This window comes from Sturnira hondurensis, unplaced genomic scaffold, assembly GCF_014824575.4.
Source record: "Sturnira hondurensis isolate 20B ecotype Veracruz unplaced genomic scaffold, ASM1482457v3 Scaffold0004136, whole genome shotgun sequence".
In the NCBI taxonomy this organism is placed as follows: domain Eukaryota; kingdom Metazoa; phylum Chordata; class Mammalia; order Chiroptera; family Phyllostomidae; genus Sturnira; species Sturnira hondurensis.
In genome coordinates, this window is record NW_028076767.1 from 37,608,426 (window position 1) to 37,633,095 (window position 24,670).

General features: G+C 41.5%; 1 protein-coding gene across 1 annotated transcript in view; it reads left to right on the forward strand.

Annotated features, from left to right (window-relative positions):
• TTN (titin) overlaps window positions 1-24,670 on the forward strand; it is a 274,055-nt gene that overhangs the window by 78,011 nt on the left and 171,374 nt on the right. Inside the window, exons 53-97 of the mRNA XM_037044363.1 lie at window positions 21-299; window positions 392-673; window positions 771-1,049; window positions 1,158-1,436; window positions 1,538-1,816; window positions 1,941-2,228; window positions 2,353-2,631; window positions 2,773-3,054; window positions 3,155-3,433; window positions 3,555-3,833; window positions 3,946-4,224; window positions 4,327-4,614; window positions 4,861-5,139; window positions 5,358-5,639; window positions 6,575-6,853; window positions 6,964-7,245; window positions 8,026-8,304; window positions 8,422-8,709; window positions 8,865-9,143; window positions 9,239-9,517; window positions 9,627-9,905; window positions 10,026-10,313; window positions 10,453-10,740; window positions 11,279-11,560; window positions 12,032-12,310; window positions 12,427-12,708; window positions 12,856-13,134; window positions 13,226-13,513; window positions 13,703-13,981; window positions 14,074-14,352; window positions 14,454-14,732; window positions 14,872-15,159; window positions 15,302-15,589; window positions 16,806-17,087; window positions 17,327-17,605; window positions 18,021-18,302; window positions 18,419-18,697; window positions 18,914-19,201; window positions 19,311-19,589; window positions 19,700-19,978; window positions 20,064-20,342; window positions 20,943-21,230; window positions 21,378-21,665; window positions 22,062-22,352; window positions 24,379-24,666. Of these exons, the coding sequence (XP_036900258.1) occupies window positions 21-299; window positions 392-673; window positions 771-1,049; window positions 1,158-1,436; window positions 1,538-1,816; window positions 1,941-2,228; window positions 2,353-2,631; window positions 2,773-3,054; window positions 3,155-3,433; window positions 3,555-3,833; window positions 3,946-4,224; window positions 4,327-4,614; window positions 4,861-5,139; window positions 5,358-5,639; window positions 6,575-6,853; window positions 6,964-7,245; window positions 8,026-8,304; window positions 8,422-8,709; window positions 8,865-9,143; window positions 9,239-9,517; window positions 9,627-9,905; window positions 10,026-10,313; window positions 10,453-10,740; window positions 11,279-11,560; window positions 12,032-12,310; window positions 12,427-12,708; window positions 12,856-13,134; window positions 13,226-13,513; window positions 13,703-13,981; window positions 14,074-14,352; window positions 14,454-14,732; window positions 14,872-15,159; window positions 15,302-15,589; window positions 16,806-17,087; window positions 17,327-17,605; window positions 18,021-18,302; window positions 18,419-18,697; window positions 18,914-19,201; window positions 19,311-19,589; window positions 19,700-19,978; window positions 20,064-20,342; window positions 20,943-21,230; window positions 21,378-21,665; window positions 22,062-22,352; window positions 24,379-24,666 (12,699 nt within the window). The remainder of the gene's footprint in view (window positions 1-20; window positions 300-391; window positions 674-770; window positions 1,050-1,157; window positions 1,437-1,537; window positions 1,817-1,940; window positions 2,229-2,352; window positions 2,632-2,772; window positions 3,055-3,154; window positions 3,434-3,554; window positions 3,834-3,945; window positions 4,225-4,326; window positions 4,615-4,860; window positions 5,140-5,357; window positions 5,640-6,574; window positions 6,854-6,963; window positions 7,246-8,025; window positions 8,305-8,421; window positions 8,710-8,864; window positions 9,144-9,238; window positions 9,518-9,626; window positions 9,906-10,025; window positions 10,314-10,452; window positions 10,741-11,278; window positions 11,561-12,031; window positions 12,311-12,426; window positions 12,709-12,855; window positions 13,135-13,225; window positions 13,514-13,702; window positions 13,982-14,073; window positions 14,353-14,453; window positions 14,733-14,871; window positions 15,160-15,301; window positions 15,590-16,805; window positions 17,088-17,326; window positions 17,606-18,020; window positions 18,303-18,418; window positions 18,698-18,913; window positions 19,202-19,310; window positions 19,590-19,699; window positions 19,979-20,063; window positions 20,343-20,942; window positions 21,231-21,377; window positions 21,666-22,061; window positions 22,353-24,378; window positions 24,667-24,670) is intronic.

Here is a 24,670-nt window from a genome sequence, read left to right on the forward strand (position 1 = left end):
TCCTTCTACCCCTTCTTTAGAACCACCCCATTTTGTCACTAAACCTGCATCAAAGGATGTTCTGCCCGGCTCGGCTGTCTGCCTGAAGAGCACCTTCCAAGGGTCTATTCCTCTCACAATCAGATGGTTTAAGGGTGACAAAGAGCTGGTTTCTGGTGGAAGCTGCTATATCACCAAAGAAGCCTTAGAGAGTTCCCTGGAACTCTATCCAGTAAAAACCTCTGATTCAGGCACCTATACCTGTAAAGTCAGCAACGTCGCCGGAGGCGTGGAGTGTAGTGCAAACTTATTCGTAAAAGGTCTGCGGTGTTTTTTGAACATCTTTGTGCTATCGTTGTTATAAGTTCTTTCCTCTTTGTCATGTTTCTTAACAACTTCTTTCCTTCCATAGAACCTGCCACATTTGTTGAAAAGTTAGAGCCATCACAACTCTTAAAGAAAGGCGATGCCACTCAACTAGCCTGCAAAGTCACTGGTACCCCTCCCATTAAAATAACGTGGTTTGCAAATGATAGAGAAATTAAGGAGAGCAGCAAACACAAAATGTCTTTTGTGGAGTCCACTGCGGTTCTGAGACTTGCAGATGTTGCCATTGAAGACAGTGGCGAATATATGTGTGAGGCCCAAAACGAGGCTGGCAGTGACCACTGTGGTAGCGTTTTAATAGTCAAAGGTTTGTGTTCACATTGCCTCTTCTGTTACCATAAAATTGTGGTCCATAGCACAGATTCCTCCCCCACTAACTCAGGATAATTCCTTTTCTACTATAGAGCCACCTTACTTTACCAAAGAATTTAAGTCAGTTGAAGTGCTGAAGGAGTACGACGTCATGTTGCTGGCAGAGGTGGCAGGCACGCCTCCCTTTGAGATCACTTGGTTCAAAGACAACACAACACTGCGAAGTGGTAGAAAGTATAAAACCTTTATTCAGGATCAGCTCGTTAGCTTGCAGATCCTCAAGTTCGTAGCTGCAGACGCTGGTGAATACCAGTGTCGGGCGACCAATGACGTGGGCAGCAGCACCTGCAGTGCCAGGGTGACTCTAAGAGGTTAGTGTTGATTCAAATGGTGGACTAGCTCTCCTTCAGAGTCAACTCACTTTTTCAGCCAGTTTTTCTCTAGAGCTGGTACTGATTGAGAATTCATTCTTCTACTAGAACCACCAACCTTTGTCAAGAAGCTTGAGAGCACCAGCTCCCTTCGAGGAGGCACAGCTGCCTTCCAGGCCATTCTGAAAGGCTCCTTGCCCATCACAGTGACCTGGTTAAAAGACAACGATGAAATCACCGAAGACAGTAACATAAGAATGACCTTTGAGAACAACGTAGCCAGTCTGTACCTCAGTGGCATCGAAGTCAAGCATGATGGGAAATATGTCTGTCAGGCCAAAAATGATGCAGGAATACAACGATGCTCTGCTTTACTCTCAGTAAAAGGTTGGTTCAGAAAGTCTGCCCTGGGTTTCAGGGAAATGTGCAGATGTGAGCCTTTCAGTAGAGCAATTCACGACCCACACTTGTCCCTTTGTTTTCTACAGCACCTGCAACAATCACTGAGGAGGCTGTATCTATAGATGTCACCCAAGGAGACCCAGCCACTTTGCAGGTCAAATTTTCAGGGACTAAGGAGATTACAGCCAAATGGTTTAAAGATGGCCAAGAACTGACCCTGGGCCAAAAATATAAAATCAGTGTCACTGACACAGTCTCTATACTGAAGATTATTTCCACAGAAAAGAGAGATAGTGGAGAATATACTTTTGAGGTCCACAATGATGTTGGGAGAAGCAGCTGCAAGGCTAGCATTAATGTATTAGGTTGGTATTGCTTTTCTGTGCGGAGGGACTCGGTGTTTCTGTGCTCCTTCATCTCTTACAATTTTAGAGAAAATATAAATTGGCGGATTGACCTAACAATTTTTTTTGTTTTTTCATTGCATAGATCTTATCATACCCCCCTCATTCACCAAAAAGCTGAAGAAAATGGACAGCATTAAAGGGTCTTTTATTGACTTAGAATGTATAGTGGCTGGGTCACATCCCATAAGTATCCAATGGTTCAAAGACGACCAGGAAATTTCAGCTAGTGAGAAATACAAATTCTCTTTTCATGACAATACTGCCTTCTTGGAAATCAAGCACCTGGAAAGCACAGACAGTGGGACGTACACCTGTTCTGCCACGAACAAGGCAGGCCACAACCAGTGCAGTGGCCATCTGACAGTCAAAGGTGGGCAGTTTGTATCTCCACCTATCAGGAACTGATTGCTGTCTCATTCTCAATTCTTACCTTTACTGCTCAGTTCTAAAACAAACATTCCTTTCTCCTCTTGCTTCTTTTTCTTTCGCCTCAGAACCCCCTTACTTTGTGGAAGAGCCACGGTCTCAAGATGTCAATCCCAACACGAGGGTTCAAATAAAGGCTCTCGTGGGTGGCACTGCACCCATGACAATTAAGTGGTTTAAAGACAACAGAGAGTTGCACTCAGGAGCAGCTCGCTCGGTGTGGAAGGACGACACCTCCACCGTGCTGGAGCTCTTCTCGGCCAAAGCTGCTCATTCTGGGACCTACATTTGTCAACTAAGCAATGATGTTGGCGTGGCCACCAGCAAGGCCACTCTCTTTGTCAAAGGTCTGGTCTCCACATCTCCTCACTTTCTTGCTTGTCTAGATTTTCTTGGGTGGGGGGGCGGAGAAGCTTTAGAAACCAATTTTGCTAACTGGCCTCTGTTTTTAAAGATGTTCAACATCACCCTTTTTCCCCCATCTTTAGAGCCTCCTCAGTTCATTAAGAAGCCCAGCCCCGTGTTAGTGCTGAGGAATGGACAGTCGACAACATTCGAATGCCAAATAACCGGCACTCCTGAAATCAGAGTTTCTTGGTATCTGGACGGGAATGAAATCACAGCCATTGAGAAATATGGCATTTCCTTCATCGATGGCTTAGCCACTTTCCAAATTTCTGGTGCTAGGGTAGAATACAGTGGGACTTACGTCTGTGAGGCGCGTAATGACGCAGGCACAGCAAGCTGCAGCATTGAATTAAAAGTGAAAGGTTCGTTGCTGGATCTTCTTTCTGTTTTGGCTGTGCTACTGGCTGGGCTTTGGGTCTTCCCTTGAGTAAGCTAGTCTCTGTCTTCCTCTTGAACCTTTAGAACCTCCCACCTTTATCAGGGAGTTGAAGCCTGTGGAAGTAGTGAAAGATAATGACGTGGAGCTGGAGTGTGAAGTTAAAGGAACATCTCCGTTTGAAGTCACTTGGCTGAAGAATAACAAGGAAATACGAAGCGGCAAAAAATACACCTTGACTGGCAGAGTGTCAGTGTTTAATCTCCATATAACCAAATGTGACCCCTCAGACACTGGTGAATACCAGTGCATTGTATCCAATGAAGGCGGCAGCTGCTCTTGCAATGCCCGAGTCTCCCTGAAAGGTCAGTTGGTTGCATGCACAAGAAGCAGGCTGCCAGAGAAAAACCCTGTAATGCTCTTTAACTTCACGATTATGGGTAGGAGTTCAATTGTACCTCTTCTCTTCACACTATCTAATCACAGAACCACCATCGTTCACCAAGAGGATAGAAAACGTCACTTCCGTTTTGAAAAGTGCTGCCACCTTTCAGAGCACCGTGGCAGGCTCTCCTCCCATCTCTGTAACCTGGCTAAAGGATGATCAGATTCTGGATGAAGACGATAACGTTCATATTTCATTTGTGAACAGTGTGGCCACCCTTCAAATCAGAGCTGTGGACAATGGACACAGCGGGAGGTACACGTGTCAAGCCAAGAATGAGTCAGGAGTTGAGAGGTGTTACGCTTTCCTTTTAGTACAAGGTTTGTACGCTCTTCTCTGTCAGAATCAGTCTGTGGAGACAATTTGATAAACATGCCTTGTCTCTAGTCCATTTGTCAGCACAACTCACCCACATTTTAATTCCTACTGCAGAACCAGCTCAAATCCTAGAGAAAGCTAAATCTGTCGATGTTACTGAGAAAGACCCAGTGACCTTGGAGTGTGTTGTGGCTGGGACACCAGAACTCAAAGTGAAATGGCTTAAAGATGGGAAACAAATTGTGCCCAGTAGATATTTTTCGATGACTTTTGAAAATAATGTGGCCAGTTTTAGGATTCAGTCAGTAATGAAGCAAGACAGCGGTCAGTATACCTTCAAGGTGGAAAACGACTTTGGAAGCAGTAGCTGTGACGCCTACCTGAGAGTGCTAGGTTTGTACCTGGGCTCCAGTTGCCTTCTGTTGCTTATATTATGTCCTTTGTAAACAAATGGCAACATAGTAATGGATGTGTTTTGCTGTTTGCATTGGGCAGATCAAGATATTCCTCCTTCATTCACCAAAAAATTAACCAAGATGGATAAAGTTCTGGGCTCCTCCATTCACATGGAGTGCAAGGTTTCTGGCTCCCTTCCTATTAGTGCTCAGTGGTTTAAGGACGGAAAAGAAATATCTACAAGTGCAAAATACAGACTTCTCTGTCACGAGAACACTGTGGCACTGGAAGTCAATCATCTGGAGTTAGAAGACACTGCGAATTACACATGCAAAGTATCAAATGTCGCAGGGGATAATGCATGCAGCGGCATCTTAACTGTGAAAGGTTAGAATTTCCTTACCCTTCTGGATTCTTCTTTGTCATTGCTTTGAAAGTGTATCACTCTTATCTTGCATCCTTTAGACCTAAAAGTCTCAATAATTTTGTTTTGTTAGATATGCATTTATTGAGTTCAAGAAATATTCAGTCATTTCCTCTTTTTAATAATGTATTCTTATATGTTCATACAAATTGTCAAAATAATTTAATTCTGGGAGTTTAACTCAACATATTTATCTTCATAATCTATAGAACCACCAAGCTTCCTAGTGAAACCTGAGCGACAACAAGCCATACCTGATTCTACAGTGGAATTTAAAGCAGTACTAAAAGGAACACCACCATTTAAAATAAAATGGTTCAAGGATGACGTGGAACTTGCCTCTGGACCTAAGTGTTTCATTGGCTTGGAAGGGTCAACTAGCTTCTTAAATCTCTACTCAGTGGATGCTTCCAAGACAGGACAATACTCTTGCCAAGTTACCAATGATGTTGGTAGCGACTCTTGTACTACAATGTTGCTTGTGACAGGTGTGCAGATTTGATTGTTTTTGTGTTTCTGTCTCACCTGTGGCTCTGGTCCTTTCTGTGATCTGTTATAGTGTTTTCACCTAATCAAGAGGGTACCCTTCTTTCTCACAATATCTGCCAGGCATTGGTCATGTGTTCTCTGTTCTATAAACCACTTGATTGAACTTTTGTTATTTGTATCCATTCCCTCATCATCTCCTCTTTCCTTCACTCTCTAGAACCACCAAAGTTTGTAAAGAAATTAGAAGCATCCAAAATAGTGAAAGCAGGTGACTCGGCACGACTTGAATGCAAGATAACTGGATCCCCAGAAATCAGAGTTGTGTGGTACAGAAATGAACATGAACTCTCAGCCAGTGATAAATACAGAATGACTTTCATTGACTCAGTGGCCGTCATTCAGATGAACAATCTTGGTACAGACGATGGCGGGGATTTCATTTGTGAGGCTCAGAATCCTGCTGGCAGCACTAGCTGCAGTACCAAGGTTATAGTAAAAGGTAGAGAACTATTTCTTCTGTTCATCACATGCAACTTACCCTCCTCACCCCTGGCATTATAGCTCTTCATTCCTTTACTGCCATTTTAGCCTCCATTTGGGCTCATAGAGTATTTTCCCAAGACGGCATTGTTTCCCTTTTGAGATGTTATTTCTTAAGCCTTGCTTACACATAGCCCATCATTCTGGAATATTTTTGATTTTACCCCAATACCATAATTCTAATCACCTGGACACATTAGCCAAGCAGTTCAAATTTCATGTTTCAAAAACATACCAAAAACAAAAACAAAGTAGGCAGCAATTACATTTTTTCTCATAAGAATCCACTTCTATTTTTAAAAAATTATATCACTACACCTCGGTACAAATAATACTCATATTTTCCACTGCCATTTCCCAGTGTTGTTATCACAAAGTCCAAGTTTGTTATATTGGGAGGCAACTAATGCAACAATCATCTGTTGAAGTAGAAGGCGTGGATCACCAATGTGATACCTTCCAAGTGTCTCTGTTGTAGAGCACACACAAAAGATTTATTCCTGAAGCCAGAGTTCTATACCTCACACAAACCATATTAATTAATATTCTGGGGGGCTTGGCTTTGTTTGATTGGTGTCCTCTCTTTTGTTTTGATTTTAAAATGTGTGCATCAATCTTTCTAGTCCAAGATAAGTAAGTACTGTGGAGTAGACAGAATGTTGAGCTGCTCAGCAAGGGCAGGTAGAGTCAAGCCAGGGTTCCCTGCCGTGACGCTGAGTGATTTGGTAAAGGCGAACGGCCTCTTGGAAGCTGTTCTTCCTCAACACTAACATGATACCACTTGACACCACTTCCCCATTGTAGTATCTTGACTCTCTCAATGTAAAAACAGAGGAACAAAAATATTCTAGGAAATTAAAGCCCCATTCATGAGAAACTCTTATTTTTTTACAGAACCACCTGTTTTTAGCAGCTTCCCTCCTGTAGTAGAAACCCTTAAAAATGCTGAAGTTAGTCTTGAGTGTGAACTTTCGGGAACGCCACCATTTGAGGTGGTGTGGTACAAAGACAAGCGGCAACTCCGAAGTAGCAAAAAATACAAGATTTCATCCAAAAACTTCCATGCGAGTATTCACATTCTCAATGTCGACACTTCAGACATTGGTGAATACCTCTGCAAAGCACAGAATGAAGTGGGAAGTGACACTTGCATCTGTACTGTAAAACTGAAAGGTAAGCATATTTCCTGCATGTGGCAGGAATGTGCAAAGTACTTTTTTCTGTCTCCGTCCCATTATCTGGGCAATCTTTTCAACAACCTCCATCCGTCTTTCCATGTTCAGAGCCACCAAGGTTTGTTTCCAAACTGAACAGCATCACCGTTGTTGCTGGGGAGCCTGCTGAATTACAAGCATCCGTAGAGGGCATGCAGCCTATTTCTGTCCAGTGGCTTAAAGAGAAGGAAGAAGTGATTAGAGAAAGTGAAAACATCAGGATTACATTTGTGGAAAATGTTGCAACTCTACAGTTTGCAAAAGCAGAACCGGCTAATGCTGGAAAATATATCTGCCAAATCAAGAATGATGGTGGAATGAGGGAGAACATGGCCACGCTGACTGTTTTAGGTTGGTACAATATGGTGCAATGGTCCCCTGATAGAAAGTGGTGCCAAACGCTGAGATGAGTTACTACCAGTTACTGGTACAATCTCCTTCCCAGAATTGCTTCTAGACCTATATCCATCTTCATCCATTTTAAAGGTTTAGGGAATCTAATAAATCTTCCGAAACTCTGTGATTCTAACAAAAAATATCCATCTGTTTTACTGTTTGCTTACAACTTTCCTTGATGGATCAGAAAATGCAATCATGACTATCTTTTGTACACATGAAAAAAAAAAAAAGAAGCCCAGCGTGACATTCTGCTTCCAAAGCACTAGTTGTTAAAGCCGACAAGAGTTGCAAAGATCAACATTTGATAGGAAAGCTTGCCGCTTTCATTGCTGGGCATATTAAACTTCTATTTTTAATTGTTTGAATAACAACTTTCAAAAAATTACCTTGTGTACTTGAAAGTAGAGCAAAAATACCACATAATTAAAAATAACACGTAGCCTTTGCTCCCAAGATCAAGTGCACAACAGTATGTACGTAGTCTAATGTGCATTGTCTGAATTGTTCTGGTAATCAACTTGTGCAAAAAATATATTTCTTAAGAATAACTCCTATAATTTCATGGCAATACATAATCATGAAATTACATTTTAAGTCTAGAGACAGAACCCTAACGTAAGCATCTCATTGGAATAAAGTCTTAGTGAATTTGCTAGTAGAGATGGAGCAAACATAGTAGAGATAGAGTAAAGGTAACAGACTTTGACAGGTGGCTATCGGATTTCATTTCAGAGCCCGCAGTCATTGTCGAGAAGGCAGGACCAATGACAGTGACTGTAGGAGAGACGTGCACCCTGGAGTGTAAGGTGGCTGGCACTCCTGAACTCTCCGTTGAATGGTACAAAGATGGAAAGCTGCTGACTAGCAGCCAAAAACACAAATTTAGCTTCCACAACAAAATCTCTTCCTTAAAGATTCTCTCCGTTGAAAAGCAAGATGCAGGCACATACACTTTCCAGGTTCAAAATAATGTTGGAAAAAGCAGCTGCACAGCTGTGGTTGATGTTTCAGGTCAGTTCCGATATATTCCTCTCATCGCTTACACAGTATTCCTTTCAAAAGTTTTCCTCTCTTGAGTCTCCTTTATTCTTTCAAATCATGATGCATTTCTTGCCTTTCTTCACACAGACCGAATGGTTCCCCCCTCTTTCACACGAAGGCTGAAAGATACGGGTGGGGTGCTGGGCACTTCTTGCATCTTGGAGTGCAAAGTAGCTGGATCTTCGCCTATCTCTGTTGCCTGGTTTCATGAGAAAACTAAGATTGTCAGTGGAGCAAAATACCAAACCACATTTTCAGATAATGTCTGCACACTGCAGCTGAATTCTCTGGACTCGTCAGATATGGGCACTTACACGTGTGTGGCTGCCAATGTCGCTGGGTCTGATGAATGTCGCGCAGTGTTGACTGTACAAGGTCAGTGTCAGACACTCAAACCCTTTCTTACAAATGCCTCTTTGGGTGCACATATAGGTTGACACACAGTTAAAAGCACTCTTCTTTTGTGATTCAAAATTGCACCTGCATTTGAAACTTATAGCACCTTTTCATTGTCCTCTGTGTCTGTGTAGAACAACCCTCTTTTGTGAAGGAACCCGAACCTTTGGAAGTTCTACCAGGCAAAAACGTCACCTTCACAAGCGTTATCAGAGGAACCCCTCCGTTCAAGGTTGGCTGGTTCAGAGGTGCCAGAGAGCTGGTGAAAGGCGACAGGTGCAACATCTATTTTGAAGACACTGTAGCAGAACTGGAATTATTTAACGTCGACCTGTCTCAGAGTGGGGAATATACCTGTGTGGTTTCTAATGGTGCTGGCCAAGCATCCTGCACTACTCGTCTTTTTGTTAAAGGTTTGCTCAAGTGCTTGGTTCTTCCTACTTTCTGTACACTGATCTCTTTGTTCGTATTTTACTGTGTTTAACTGCTGTGCTTTATCACTCACCAGAACCAGCTGCGTTTGTGAAGAAATTAAGTGACCACTCTGTAGAACCAGGAAAGTCCATAATTCTGGAGGGCACCTACACTGGAACACTTCCAATTTCAGTTACCTGGAAAAAGAATGGCGTTAACATAACTCCATCCGCAAAATGCAGCATAGTCACAACAGAGAAAACCTGCATCCTGGAAATTCTGAATAGCACAAAAAACGACGCAGGACAGTATTCCTGCGAGATTGAAAATGAGGCAGGGAAGGATGTTTGCAAAGCTGTGGTATCTACATTAGGTGTGTTGTCGGTTCTTCTGTCTTAATGACTGGCATTTGTCTAATTGGAAGCATGGTTTGTTTGGTTTCCTTTCACTCCAGTTGCTAATTGTGAGCCTTTCTTCTTTAGAACCCCCTTACTTTGTTATGGAACTGGAACCTCTGGAGGCCTCAGTTGGAGATTCAGTTTCTTTACAATGCCAAGTGGCTGGGACACCAGAAATTACAGTGTCTTGGTACAAAGGAGACACCAAGTTACGGCCCACCCCTGAATACAGGACCTACTTTACAAACAATGTGGCCACACTTGTTTTTAATAAAGTGAATATCAATGATGGTGGAGAATACACATGTAAGGCAGAAAACAGTATAGGAACCGCTTCTTCTAAAACTGTCTTCAGAATTCAAGGTGATATTATGATATTATTTTAGAAATTAAGAAATTCCTTTTTTCCTTAACTCTTTTATCTTTATCAGGGAAATTTTATTTCATCTACTAATGCTTCAGGTATCCCTTGTCTTCCTACAGAGCGTCAACTCCCACCTTCCTTTGCACGACAATTGAAGGACATTGAACAAACTGTTGGGTTACCAGTTACACTCACTTGTCGATTAAATGGCTCTGCACCCATCCAAGTGTGCTGGTATAGAGATGGGGTGCTTTTGCGAGATGATGAAAACCTGCAGACATCATTTGTAGATAATGTGGCAACTTTGAAAATTTTGCAGACTGACTTGAGTCACTCTGGCCAGTACTCTTGCTCAGCTTCCAATCCACTAGGAACAGCGTCTTCTAGTGCTAGACTGACAGCAAGAGGTTTGTTCCCATCTTAAACTTTCTCTTTGCAAACCATGACTTCTTGCTCATTGTCAAAGTAGAAATGGCCAATGACAAAAGTGAAAAACAAACAAACAAACAAACCCATACACAACTGCCTTTTCTTTTCATCTTCCAGAACCTAAGAAGTCTCCCTTCTTTGACATCAAGCCTGTATCTATCGATGTCATTGCTGGGGAAAGTGCCGACTTTGAGTGTCATGTGACGGGCGCTCAACCAATGCGAATCACTTGGTCAAAAGATAACAAGGAGATTCGTCCTGGAGGAAACTATACGATCACGTGTGTGGGAAACACTCCCCATTTGCGAATTCTTAAAGTAGGCAAAGGAGATTCTGGTCAGTACACTTGCCAAGCAACCAACGATGTTGGCAAGGACATGTGCTCGGCTCAACTCAGTGTGAAAGGTATCACTTCGTGGCACTTGCCAATATTCGCTCTTTCCCACCTTTGTGTAACTGTCTTCTAAAAATTCCTTTAGTTTTTAAATTTTGGGACTAAACTAACTGGATCATGTTACAATTTGTATATTCATGTCAGAGGTAACCATCAAAGTTCTGTTTCTTCTTTATATTGTTACTTAAGTTAGTGTGTAAGTGTAATCCGATCAAAAAGTATTGTTCGACTGAAATGTCTTAAGTGTTGTTTCAACTCTCTATTCTTTTCTGTTCTTTTCTGTTAAATGGCATTCTGATTTATCATTACTAAATTTTAATCAAGTGCCTCTGTGATACATTAATGGATATGTTTTAGTTTATGTATTCAAACTACAGAATAAACTTATCCATCTAATTCTCTTTAAAAGTATTAAAAGCTTATTTACTATAAAAGACAACTATTTTACCACAAAATTCTCAGAAAGTATATTCTTAATAAACCAGTTTCCAAAAGCACTTACAGGATTTTCAATTATAAATATGTTATTTTTTTCCTTTGATTTACTAGAACCTCCAAAGTTTGTTAAAAAATTAGAAGCTTCAAAAGTTGCAAAGCAGGGAGAATCCATCCAACTGCAATGTACAATAAGTGGTTCCCCAGAAATCAAAGTTCTGTGGTTCCGAAATGACAGTGAACTTCACGAAAGCTGGAAATACAACATGTCATTTGCTAATTCTGTGGCGTTGCTCACCATCAATGAAGCCAGTGCCGAGGACAGTGGAGACTACATCTGCGAAGCTCACAATGGTGTTGGCGACGCCAGCTGCAGCACAGCCCTGACCGTGAAAGGTTAGACACACTGAACTTCCTTCTCTCTTCCTTCTCTTCCGATTTGGATTCCTTCTGGGTCACATTACAAACTCCAAAGTAAAAAGTCTGGTTAAAAGTATATGCCTGTAATTCTGAAACTAGTTTTTATTCCTTATGTTAGCATATTGTTAATATGGTCACACCAGTCTTTTTTTTTTTTTACTTAATTTTTTTGCAAATACCACTTTTATTTATTTTTAATAGTTTATTTTTATTTTATTTTTTCCATTACCATTTATCCCCCTTATACCCTCCTCCACTGCCACCCACCTCCCCACCCACTGTGATCACCACACTGTTGTTTGTGTCCATGAGTCCTTTTCCTTTTTGTTCAATCCCTCCATCCCCCACCCCCCACAGAACTGTCAGCCTTAATGATTGCAGATTCCATTTTTTTCCTTTTTAGTAAGCAAATATTCTCATTGTTCATCTTCTTTTTTTTTCTGGTAGCACCTCCTGTTTTTACCCAGAAGCCTTCTCCTGTAGGAGCCCTTAAAGGGTCCGATGTCATCTTACAATGTGAAATTTCGGGAACTCCCCCGTTTGAAGTGGTATGGGTTAAAGATCGAAAGCAAGTTCGGGGCAGCAAGAAATTTAAAATTACTTCAAAAAATTTTGACACAAGTCTTCATATACTTAATCTTGAAGACTCTGATGTAGGAGAATATCACTGCAAAGCTACTAACGAGGTGGGAACTGACACCTGTGCTTGCACTGTCAAGTTCAAAGGTTTGTACATAGGGGCACGGACATATATGTCTCTTCCTTTAATCTTTTCTTGTTTGGTCAATAACATATGTGGGTGTGATTCTCATTTCTTCCTAACCACAAATTTATTTCATCAGAACCTCCACGATTTGTGAAAAAGCTAAGTGACACCTCAACCCTTGTGGGGGATCCCGTCGAGTTACGGGCTGTGGTGGAAGGCTTCCAGCCCATTTCTGTGGTCTGGCTGAAAGATAAAGGTGAAGTCATCAGAGAAAGTGAAAACACAAGGATTTCCTTCACTGATAACATTGCTACCCTCCAACTTGGTAGACCAGAAGCATCTAATTCTGGAAAATATGTGTGCCAAATCAAAAATGATGCTGGAATGAGAGAATGTTCAGCAGTCTTGACTGTACTAGGTAAGTAACAAAGTACAGCCTGAGAGAAAAAAATCAAGTTCATTGACCCATGATCCTTGTCTGCAAATATTACTCTTACCCCATGTTGATTGTACTCTTAGTTCAGAAGGTGGCTTTGTTTTCAGTGTAACATGCTTCTTCTTTCAGAACCAGCCAGAATCGTAGAGAAGCCAGAACCCATGACTGTCACTACCGGAAATCCTTTTGCATTGGAGTGTGTGGTGGCCGGGACTCCGGAACTTTCAACCAAGTGGTTCAAAGATGGAAGAGAATTATCTGCAGACAGCAAACACCACATGACGTTCATCAACAAAGTGGCTTCGCTGAAGATCCCCTGTGCAGAAATGAGTGACAAGGGCTTGTACAGCTTTGAAGTGAAGAACAGCGTTGGTAAAAGTAACTGCACTGTATCTGTTCACATTTCTGGTAAGTACTAGGAAGTTTTATGAATATAGCATTTTTCCCTGGGGAAAAATAAAGCTCTTCTGTGAACCCAAAACTGCCCTTCTCCACCTAGATCGAGTTGTGCCTCCTTCCTTCATCCGCAAGCTGAAAGACACGAATGCGGTGCTGGGAGCCTCGGTGGTCTTGGAGTGCCGAGTCTCTGGCTCGGCCCCCATCTCGGTCGGCTGGTTTCAGGAGGGAAACGAGATTGTTAGTGGGCCTAAATGCCAGTCCAGCTTTTCAGAAAACGTCTGCACTTTGAAGCTGAGCTTCCTGGAGCCTTCCGACTCGGGCTCCTACACCTGTGTGGCTGCCAATGCGGCTGGTTCTGATGAATGCTCGGCAGTGCTGACTGTGCAAGGTCAGTTGCGAGGAGCAGGCTGCTGCTTCTCTCAGTCTCTTCCACGTGGCTGGGTGCTGGCCTGGTGTGCAATTTCTTTGTTTGGTCTTCATTTTTAGTCTTGGCTCCCTTTTCTTCAAATAGCAAAAGCACTTCTCACTCGAATTTCTTTCTTTCTCTTGATCTTTCCCTCCCTCTGGGGTATTCTAGAACCACCATCTTTTGAACAAATCCCCGATTCTGTGGAAGTTTTACCTGGAATGAGCCTCGCGTTCACTTGTGTCATTAGAGGCACCCCTCCTTTCAAGGTCAAATGGTTTAAAGGCAGCAGGGAACTGGTGTCAGGGGAGTCTTGCACCGTCTCTCTGGAAGATTCTGTCACAGAGCTGGAGTTGTTTGAGGTGGAGCCACTGCAGAGTGGAGACTATTCTTGCCTCGTTACTAATGATGCTGGCAGTGCTTCTTGTACCGCACATCTTTTTGTGAAAGGTTTGCTCTTCTCTTCAGTTTGTGTATCTTTTAAAATTTTTGAAGTCTTCATTTGAAGATGTCAACTTTACCCTCATATTTTCTCCTTATAGAACCAGCCACCTTTGTGAAAAGACTGGCTGATTTCAGTGTTGAGACAGGAAGCCCCATAGTTCTTGAGGCCACATATACTGGCACGCCTCCCATCTCGGTGAGCTGGCTGAAGAATGAGTTCGCTCTTGTACAGTCTCCAAACTGCAGTATCACTATGACAGAAAAATCTTCTATACTGGAAATTCTTGACAGCACCGTGGAGGATTACGCACAATACAGTTGCCTGATAGAAAATGAGGCTGGTCAAGATATTTCTGAAGCTCTGGTGTCTGTCTTAGGTGTGTTGACAGTTACCTCTTTTTATTGCTTTCTTCTTGTTCTTTGAAAACATCCTCTTTGAGCTAGCATGATTGATTGACTACCATTCTTTGTACCTCAGAACCACCTTATTTTATTGAACCTCTGGAACATGTGGAAGCCGCCATTGGAGAACCTACAATTTTACAGTGTAAAGTCGACGGAACCCCCGAAATTAGAATTTCTTGGTATAAAGAACACACAAAGCTACGATCAGCTCCAGCATATAAAATGCAATTCAAAAATAATGTTGCCTCCTTGGTCATCAACAAGGTGGACCACAGTGATGTGGGAGAGTATACGTGCAAGGCAGAAAACAGCGTGGGGGCCGTCGCTTCTTCCGCTGTGCTTGTTATCAAAGGTGATGATGGTTTTGCTTAAGAAGTTTTGCTGTGTGTTGACAGATCCATTTTCTTAAAAATACCTACATTTTAATGGACCAAAATATGTTGTAGATATTTTCTCTCTTGTAAATAAGATTTATCTGTAACTTCTTACAGAGCGCAAACTTCCACCTACTTTTGCAAGAAAACTGAAGGATGTTCATGAGACTCTTGGCTTCCCAGTTGCATTCGAATGTCGCATCAATGGCTCAGAACCTCTTCAAGTGTCTTGGTACAAAGATGGGGTGCTTTTGAGAGATGATTCTAATTTGCAAACATCTTTTGTTCATAATGTAGCAACTCTTCAGATTTTGCAAACTGACCAGAGTCACGTTGGTCAGTACAATTGTTCAGCTTCTAATCCTCTTGGGACTGCCTCTTCCAGTGCAAAGCTCATTCTCTCAGGTGAGTAGCCCATCACGTTACCCTCTTCATTCTAAAGCAGCTTCACTGCGTTGGGCCACTCAACTCTGGTGCCACTTTGCTCCTGCTCCATGTCTGGGAGCATGAAAACTGATGTCACCATGTTGGTCTTCATTCTTTTCAGAGCATGAAGTGCCTCCTTTCTTCGATCTAAAGCCTGTATCAGTAGATCTTGCTCTCGGAGAAAGTGGTTCTTTTAAATGTCATGTAACTGGCACTGCACCAATCAAAATCACTTGGGCCAAAGACAACCGAGAGATTCGCCCTGGAGGCAACTACAAGATGACTCTGGTTGAAAATACTGCCACTCTGACAGTTCTCAAAGTAGGCAAAGGTGACGCTGGGCAGTACACCTGCTACGCAAGCAATGTTGCTGGAAAAGACTCTTGTTCTGCTCATCTGGGTGTACAAGGTACTTGTCTAAGTAGCAAGGTCTCTCCTCCAGTTTCAGTATCTTAAACTGTAAGAGGAAGGATATGCTTCAAAGTTACATTTAGGAGCATGGCCTAGTAATTACAAGTGATCACATGGATCCAGAGCCTTTCAAATTGGGTCAAGTTTTAATTTTTTTTAAACCACAATTGGACTGAAAGTCCATTTTTGAAAACCAAAAATAGAGATCAGAGAGACAGTGAACAAAAACTTTCCACAGAATTGCATGAAAATCCAAGTGTGAAGGAATTTATCTTAGAACAAAAAAAGCTATCTCAAATGACTTATTTTCTGCAGCAGTTATTAAATGAATGGATTTTGTCCCTCTAAGGGACAGCAGAGGCCCAAGCTCTCAAGCCCTTTAAGAAGAATCCAGATTAATTATGTCAATATCTTTTCCTCCATTAGCCCCACTTAAGTTATTGTGAAAGCTGGCAGGGGTGGGGGGGAGCACATCAATATCTGACATTATGGAAGACAACCATTCCCTTCTGCAGCGTGTTCATGGTTGCTATTGTCAAGAAGTTAAATACTTAACTCGGTGGGCTTCTGGTCAACCCATTAGAGCATTATTAAAGATTTTTGTAGTAGTGTTGGTTCATGAATACCCTGAAATTAAAATAGAATTAGATTCAGCAGCCCACTTGCTCTATGGCGTATAGCTAACCATCTTTATCTCCCTAAGCTTAATTATCTTGCTCCAGTTAATGAAGAAAAAATTACTCTCTTAACTTTGAAGGAAAAATATAAAGGTTAAAGAAATAGCTAAAGCTCATAAGAGAAAATGGTGCTTTAAAAATATTAAAATAGCTGACCCAATTCTGCTATTCTAATTCGTCATGGCACATAACAAATATCTTTACAACTGTGGGAAGTAGACAGTCCACTGATTCACATACAGGAAGTAATCAAATTGTCTTGTTGCCTGCGAGCCACTGAGTACCGCCACCAACAGATACATGCTCTGCCTCTGATTCTGTGGTAGAAAAGTGATTTTTTTGCTGAGAAGAGGGTTGCACAATAGGACTTCATGTCTTTTCCTCCTTCCTTTTGCAATAATATTTTATATGGGTCGTTGCAAAAATAAACGTATTTAAAAGCCTCTCTGTTTGTCAGAGATCCCTCTTTTTGCTTCGTCTTGAGTTATGTGTGCGTTTTCCATCCCTTATCTTGTGTTTTCCCTCTTGGTCCTGTAGAACCACCCAGGTTCATTAAAAAGCTAGAACCCTCAAGAGTTGTGAAACAGGATGAACACACAAGATACGAATGTAAAATAGGAGGGTCTCCAGAAATCAGAGTTTTGTGGTACAAAGATGAAACTGAAATTCAAGAGAGCAGTAAATTCCGAATGTCATTCCTGGACTCAGTGGCGGTGTTGGAAGCGTACCACCTCAGTGTTGAAGACAGCGGCGACTACACGTGTGAGGCCCGCAATGCAGCAGGCAGCGCAAGCAGTAGCACCTCCTTAAAGGTTAAAGGTCAGCGCTCACTCTTCCTTCATGTTTTTCACACTAGCCTCCCCTCTAGTTGTCCTCGCAATACCCTACTGGACTCTCCATCAGTATCTTAAAATTTTTAAAGGCTACAGTACAAAATTGAAATTGATGTTTTATCTACAATGGAACAGAAAACTAATTCTTAATTGTAACTATATTCTTGCAGAACACCTGCTAATTTTCCTTTCTTTCCCCCCAACTTAATTATCTTCCAACTTCAGAACCACCCATTTTCTTCAAAAAGCCTCATCCCGTTGAGACACTGAAAGGAACCGATGTTCATCTTGAATGTGAGCTACAGGGTACTCCCCCATTTCAAGTTTCTTGGTATAAAGACAAGAGAGAACTTAGGAGTGGCAAGAAGTACAAGATAATGTCTGAGAACTTCCTTACAAGTATTCACATACTGAATGTGGACACCGCGGACGTTGGGGAATATCAGTGTAAAGCCACCAATGATGTGGGGAGTGACACTTGTGTTGCTTCTGTCACTCTGAAAGGTTAGAGTGACTTCATTCTCTTCTGCACTCTTTTCCTTCTAATATTAGTGCTCTCTTGGCCCCTTAACTGTTGTCCGGTTCTTAATCACTAGCCTCTTCTACTTTCCCTTTTCTTCCTTCCCAAATCTTTTTGCTTAGGGTGCATCCTATTTTTAAATCCTACCAAGTACCCTTTTAGGCATATTTTCCAATGGGTTTTGATTGGATTTAAAAGGCTGGAGATGACAAGACATTCAATTCTTTCTGTTTACTACACATTCGAATGCATCCCTGTTGCCACTCACCCCAGATGCCTCTTATTTAACATAACTGAAACCACATATTATTGCTACTTGGATTCCTAGGATTCATGATTTAAAGGAAATACTATTAATCCCACCCATTTTAAATCTAGTATATGCTTCTTTTTCGCCAGCACCACCAAGATTTGTGAAGAAGCTCAGTGACATTTCCACCATCGTTGGTGAGGAAGTGCAGCTGCAGACTACCATTGAAGGCGCTGAGCCGATTTCCGTGGTGTGGTTCAAAGACAAGGGGGAGATTGTTAGAGAAAGTGAAAACATATGGATTTCTTACTCAGAAAATACTGCCACCCTACAGTTTTCAAGGGCAGAAACTGCCAATGCTGGAAAGTACACCTGTCAGATCAAAAATGATGCTGGAACTCAGGAGTGCTTCGCCACACTGTCTGTTCTCGGTTAGTACAAGTAGGATGTGATTGTGAGCACAGAGCATACACTTACCAGTGTGTGCATGTCCTTTCATTTCTCAATTTGATTTTAGAATTTTGATGCAATTCTTTTCTCGTTTTAGAACCTGCAGCAATTGTGGAAAAGCCAGCATCCATAAACGTTACCTCAGGAGACACCTGTACCTTGGAGTGTGTTGTCACTGGCACACCTGAACTCAGCACTAAGTGGTTTAAGGATAGAAAAGAACTGACAAGTGACAGCAAATACAAAATAAGTTTCTTCAACAAAGTATCTGGCCTTAAGATTATCAACGCGGCACCCAGTGACAGTGGAGTATATAGTTTTGAGGTGCAAAACCCTGTTGGCAAAGACAGCTGCACAGTCTCAGTTCAAGTTTCAGGTTGGTTGCTTGGGCTTTTGTTTCAATGTTATTATAATGTTGTTCCTTACCCATCGATCCTTAAGACTTTCGATGGTATGAACCTATAGGGAATTTTTTGATACTCTCACAAAAGAGCCAAATAAATCTAGGTATATTCCATCAAAAAGACAGTAAGTCTTTTCAAACCACTGCATAACTCTTGTCTCTGGCTTGTTTAACTCTTATCACATGTAGACCGAACCATTCCTCCTTCATTCACAAGAAAATTGAAAGAAACGAATGGTCTCTCTGGTTCCTCGGTTGTAATGGAGTGCAAAGTCTACGGATCACCCCCAATTGCCGTCTCCTGGTTCCATGAGGGGAATGAGATCAGCAGTGGAAGGAAGTACCAGACCACCCTGACAGATAACACCTGTGCTTTAACTGTGAACACGCTGGAGGAGTCAGACGCCGGTGAATACACGTGTGTAGCTACTAATGTGGCTGGTTCTGACCAATGCAGTGCTCCTTTGACTGTGAGAGGTCAGTTACAAATACAGTAAAATAAGATTGCATTTCATGATTTTTAAGCCCTTTCATCATTGCAAATCAAGAATATTAAATTTTTCTGCTGTGTGCTTTTTTTGTTTAGAACCACCATCTTTTGTTCAGAAGCCTGATGCCATGGATGTCTTCATGGGAGCCAATGTAACTTTCACAAGCATCATAAAAGGAACCCCTCCTTTCAGGGTCAGCTGGTTCAAGGGCAGCAGCGAACTAGTTCCCGGGGACAGATGTAATGTATCTTTGGAAGATTCAGTTGCTGAACTGGAGCTGTTTGATGTAGATACATCACAAAGTGGAGAATACACCTGCATCGTCAGTAATGAAGCGGGCAAAGCTTCTTGTACGGCACGTCTCTCTGTCAAAGGTATGTTTGACTGCTATCTCAGACATTCACAAGTAACATACATGACTTCAGAGATGTGCCTGTATCTGTGTGTATGTGTGTCTGATTTCATGTTTCCCATTTGCTTATAGCTCCAGCTAAATTTGTGAAGAGGATCAATGATTACAGCATAGAGAAGGGGAAATCCCTGATCCTGGAGGGTGCATACACTGGAACTCCTCCCATTTCAGTTACATGGAAGAAAAATGGCGTAAATGTACCTCCTTCTCAGAGGTGTAATATAACCACAACCGAAAAATCTTCAATCCTGGAAATTCCAAGTACCACAGTAGAGGATGCAGGGCAGTACAACTGCTACATTGAAAATGCTTCCGGAAAAGATTCCTGTTCAGCACAAATACTGATTCTAGGTTCGTTGTGACTGTATCTTCCTATCTTTATCTATAAATCACCACTCTGGCCCGTCTCCTTCATGACTCTCTCTCTTGCCTGCAGAACCCCCATATTTTGTCAAGCAGCTGGAGCCTGTCAAGGTGACTGTTGGAGATTCTGCCTCTTTACAATGCCAGCTTGCTGGGACCCCTGAAATTGCTGTATCCTGGTATAAAGGAGATACAAAGTTGAGACCCACGGCCACCTGCAAAATGCATTTTAGGAACAACGTTGCCACACTGGTTTTCAACCAGGTTGACAGTCATGACAGTGGAGAATATATCTGCAGAGCTGAAAACAGTGTGGGAGAAGTTTCTTCATCCACTTTCCTTACTGTCCAAGGTGATTGCAATATTTCAGAAGCGAATGAATTTGTATTTCTTTTGAATGAGATTTAAAATATCTGGTGAGGGCCTTCTTTTTAGGAATTCTTTCCCAGTGCAAAATTTTCTGCTTAAGCCATTCCATCTATAATTAGTGGCCTATGTCTTTCTATTGCCTTTACAGAGAGAGATCAGATGACTAAATCTTCAGTTGGAAGGATCATGTAATCCTTTGTCTCTATAATTAATTCTTTTAGAAAAATGAGTGACTATATTTTTAAAATCCTGCCCTATGAGTCTGTTGCTCAAATTGCTGGAAGGCAGTCTTGAAAAGAAGGAGAATGTGCTGACTACCTGGAGGTGTACCTAAGCCAATCACTTGTCTATGGACTTATATATCTTTGCACCTACTATGCGTTAGGCTGGCCTCAGACTGACACTTTTGCTTCAGATTTTCCAGGTTTTTCTTTGTGTTCAAGTTCATTCAAGAAATTTTAATACTTTCTGATGCTTTTATAGAAGTACCATTATCTAGAAAACAATAACTGTGAGAAGCGTAATCGGTAAAATCAGTAAAATGTCCAGAAGTGTTTTTATTAATTTGATTGTGTTCCCACAGAGCAAAAATTTCCACCGTCATTTCCTCGACAACTGAGAGATGTTCAAGAAACAGTTGGACTGCCTGTTGTGTTCGAATGTGCCATAAGTGGGTCTGAGCCCATCTCAGTGTCCTGGCATAAAGATGGCAAGCCACTGAAAGATGATCCAAATGTACAAGCATCATTCTTAGATAATGTAGCCACTCTCAACATTTTTAAGACAGATCGGAGACTTGCAGGCCAGTATTCTTGCACAGCTACAAATCCTATAGGGTCTGCTTCTTCCAGTGCCAAACTCATCCTCACAGGTGTGTGGACTCTTAAACTTCTTTCTGTCTCCATAATTAAAGCCTTTATAATCAAATATAAAACTAGGGAGAAAGCATTGTGGTTTCTATAAGCTGAGATGGTCCAGGAAGGGAGTCTGAACCCCTGTCTTTCTTCTGTCCTCTTAGAGGGGAAGAACCCGCCCTTCTTTGACATCAGCGTTACCCCTGTGGATGCTGTGGTGGGAGAAAGTGCAGACTTTGAGTGCCATGTTACGGGGACACAGCCGATCAAAGTCAGCTGGGCCAAAGACAACCGAGAGATACGAAGCGGCGGCAACTACCAGATTAGTTATCTGGAAAACACTGCGCACCTGACAATTCTGAAAGTGGACAAGGGAGACTCTGGGCAGTACACCTGCCATGCTGTGAACGAGGTGGGGAAGGACTCCTGCACAGCTCGACTTAACATAAAAGGTACCATTTGTGTTGCATGTGGTCCAACAAACTGTCATCGTTCTATATTCTGTTCTATACCTAAGTTTGTATTAGGAACAAGTAGTTTAGGACACATTTTTAGACAAATGGTGTGAAAATGATTAAAAGACCAATCTCTTATTTATTTTTTTTCCTACAACTGTCTGGTTCTGGAAATGGCCATTAGTGATCCTTGTTATCTCTCCCTAATATCAGCTAACAATTTAAAGTAAGCTTTGGAAGGAGGCTGAAATATTTGGGAACATACCTGATACTCTGTATTTAGTTGGTCAGCATTAACTTTTTATAAAAAAATATGACTTCTTTTTCTTGAAAAACCTCATATTAATAACTGCTTCTGGATTCCACTTCTTATATCCTTGCAATTTCCTACAGAGCGGCTAATCCCACCAAGTTTCACGAAAAAGCTCTCAGAAACAGTAGAAGAAACAGAAGGGAACACTTTCAAACTCGAGGGCCGTGTTGCTGGTTCCCAGCCTATAACTGTTGCTTGGTACAAGAATAACATTGAGATACATCCAACTTCTAACTGTGAGATCACATTCAAGAACAACCTACTGCTGTTGCAAGTCAAGAAGGCGGGCACTGGCGATGCTGGTTTGTACACATGCAAGGTGTCAAATGATGCAGGCTCTGCTCTGTGTACGTCCTCAGTTGTCATCAAAGGTCAGTTCTCTTCATGTCCCCCCACTGTGTGTTTCCCTTCACTGCCTGTGAGATAGTCACTGCATTGCCTCTGACACATGCATTTCTTCCTCGACTCTGTGGGCCAAGTTATAGTGGATATAAATATACATTATTTAATTGGCTTCCATGTATTTCCTTAAAATGTATATTATTTGTAATTTATGTACATGGCTCAGCTAAGTCGGTGTTGTATAATACACTAAAATCTTAGCTAGTAAATCACATCCCAAAATTCTCTCAGGCAGTGAGAGCTCTAAGTCTACTTTGTAATCCATGCATACATGACATATGTGTTTTTATGAAGGACATGTGTTTTGATATATTTAACAATTTTTACAATTGAGTATTGCATTAGCTTTTCATATTGTAAGTTATAGCACATACTTTTTTAAAGTATATTTCAAAAGGATTATTGTTTGACATATATTATCAAAATCTTTTAGCCTGAAAATGAACATTAATCACAGATGAAAGGGTAAATTTGCTTAAAAAGAAAAAACAGATGAGTGAAATGATAGTACTGCATACAATTATGGAAGATGTATTTAAATACCTTGTCATAGCTCGAGGCAAAGAAATAGATTGTATTGTGTAAGGGGATCATCTCAATCCCATCCTCTGACGATCATGGATTCACCCGGATGAGTATGATGCAGACTAATCAAAACCATGTTAGGCTGTGGGAGGAGGGGTGGGGAGATTAAGGGGGGAAACAAGAGAAAAAAACTCATGGACATGGATAACAGTGTGGTGATTGCCAGGGGAAGGTGGACGAGGGTGTAGAGGGACTACATGGTGTTGGAAGAAGACTTGACTTGGGGTGGTAAACACACAATATAGTGTACAGATGATGTGTTGTAGAATTGTGCACCTGAAGCCTCTAATATTTTGTTAACCAGTGTCACCCCAAAACATTCAATTAAAAAATTTTCAAATTAACCTCTTAAAAGTAGCTTGGAATTGAGTGCCAACTCTGGTGATATATTTGGCCATATCAAGGTACACAGATAATAGGTTATCTCCCCCTAATATCACTAATAGCCTATTGTCATTGAGTTGTTTTCTTTTGAGTTATCTTAAATCTCAAATTTTATCACTTATTTAATAGGATTTAAGTTTATTTAGTTTTAAAACATCATTAGTAAAATGAAAAATATGTGTTTGGCAGTGGCTTGTATTCATGATTTATGTTCCTGATGCTTTTGCCATTCAGTGGATAAAACTTTCTATAGAATTCTGAGGTCATTTAACTACAGAATTTAAGAAAGAGTACCCATCAGAAGTTTTAGTCTTCACAGTCATGAATACTGCCTTATTTTTTTATGTCAGTCCCAGAACCACTACATACAGTCACTACTTGACATTGAGTTGTGCTTGGCCTTCCTACCACTGAGTTATGTGTGTCTTCCTCCTTGGTTTTCATTTGCACACTGAGTTTCAGCTCCTAATTCCTTTTGGCAAAGGTTGAATTCTAAATACTACTATAGTTGCACTTAATAGCTAAAGATGAACATCAGAGAAAATCACATATTAAGATGTGGGCTATGGTTACTCAAATGTTGGCTTCCTTTCCCAGAGGGTAGCAAGAATTGCTGACCTAGATGAGCAGAATTCCCCAACAAGCCCTTAGATTTTAGAGTTCAGCAAAAATGCAGCTGTACCAGGTTTGAGAGGATCGATCTTGTGCGCAGAAGTTGTAATAACCACCAATGGCATGTTTGCAAGCTCAGACAGGGCAGAGATGCCTGGGTTATGTATGGGCAGCATGGCATCTGGGTTTTTTTTTTTTTTTTGCTTGTTTTTAAACATTTATTTTTTTAATTCAACGAATGTAACTTGACATCAGAGAGAAATCACCCAGGCACGTGATTTGGTTCTGCAGTAACCAGTGATACCTGAACAGAGGCAAAACTTGTTTCTGTTCTGAAATTTAAGATTTATTTGCCTTTACATTTCTTTTGCAGTCCTTTTAATTTTATGTTTAAAAATGACTTTTTAATTCCAGAGCCCAAGAAGCCACCTGTGTTTGATCGGCACCTTAGTCCAGTCACAGTGAGTGAAGGAGAATTCGTGCAGCTCAGCGGCCACGTCCAGGGTGCGGAGCCAATCAGGATCCAGTGGCTGAGGGCTGGCAAGGAGATAAAGCCCTCGGACAGATGCAGCTTCAGCTTCGCCAACGGGACCGCTGTGCTGGAACTCAAGGATGTGGCTAAAGCAGATGCGGGAGACTATGTGTGTAAAGCTTCAAACGTGGCCGGAAGTGACACTTCCAAATCCAAAGTGACTGTTAAAGGTAC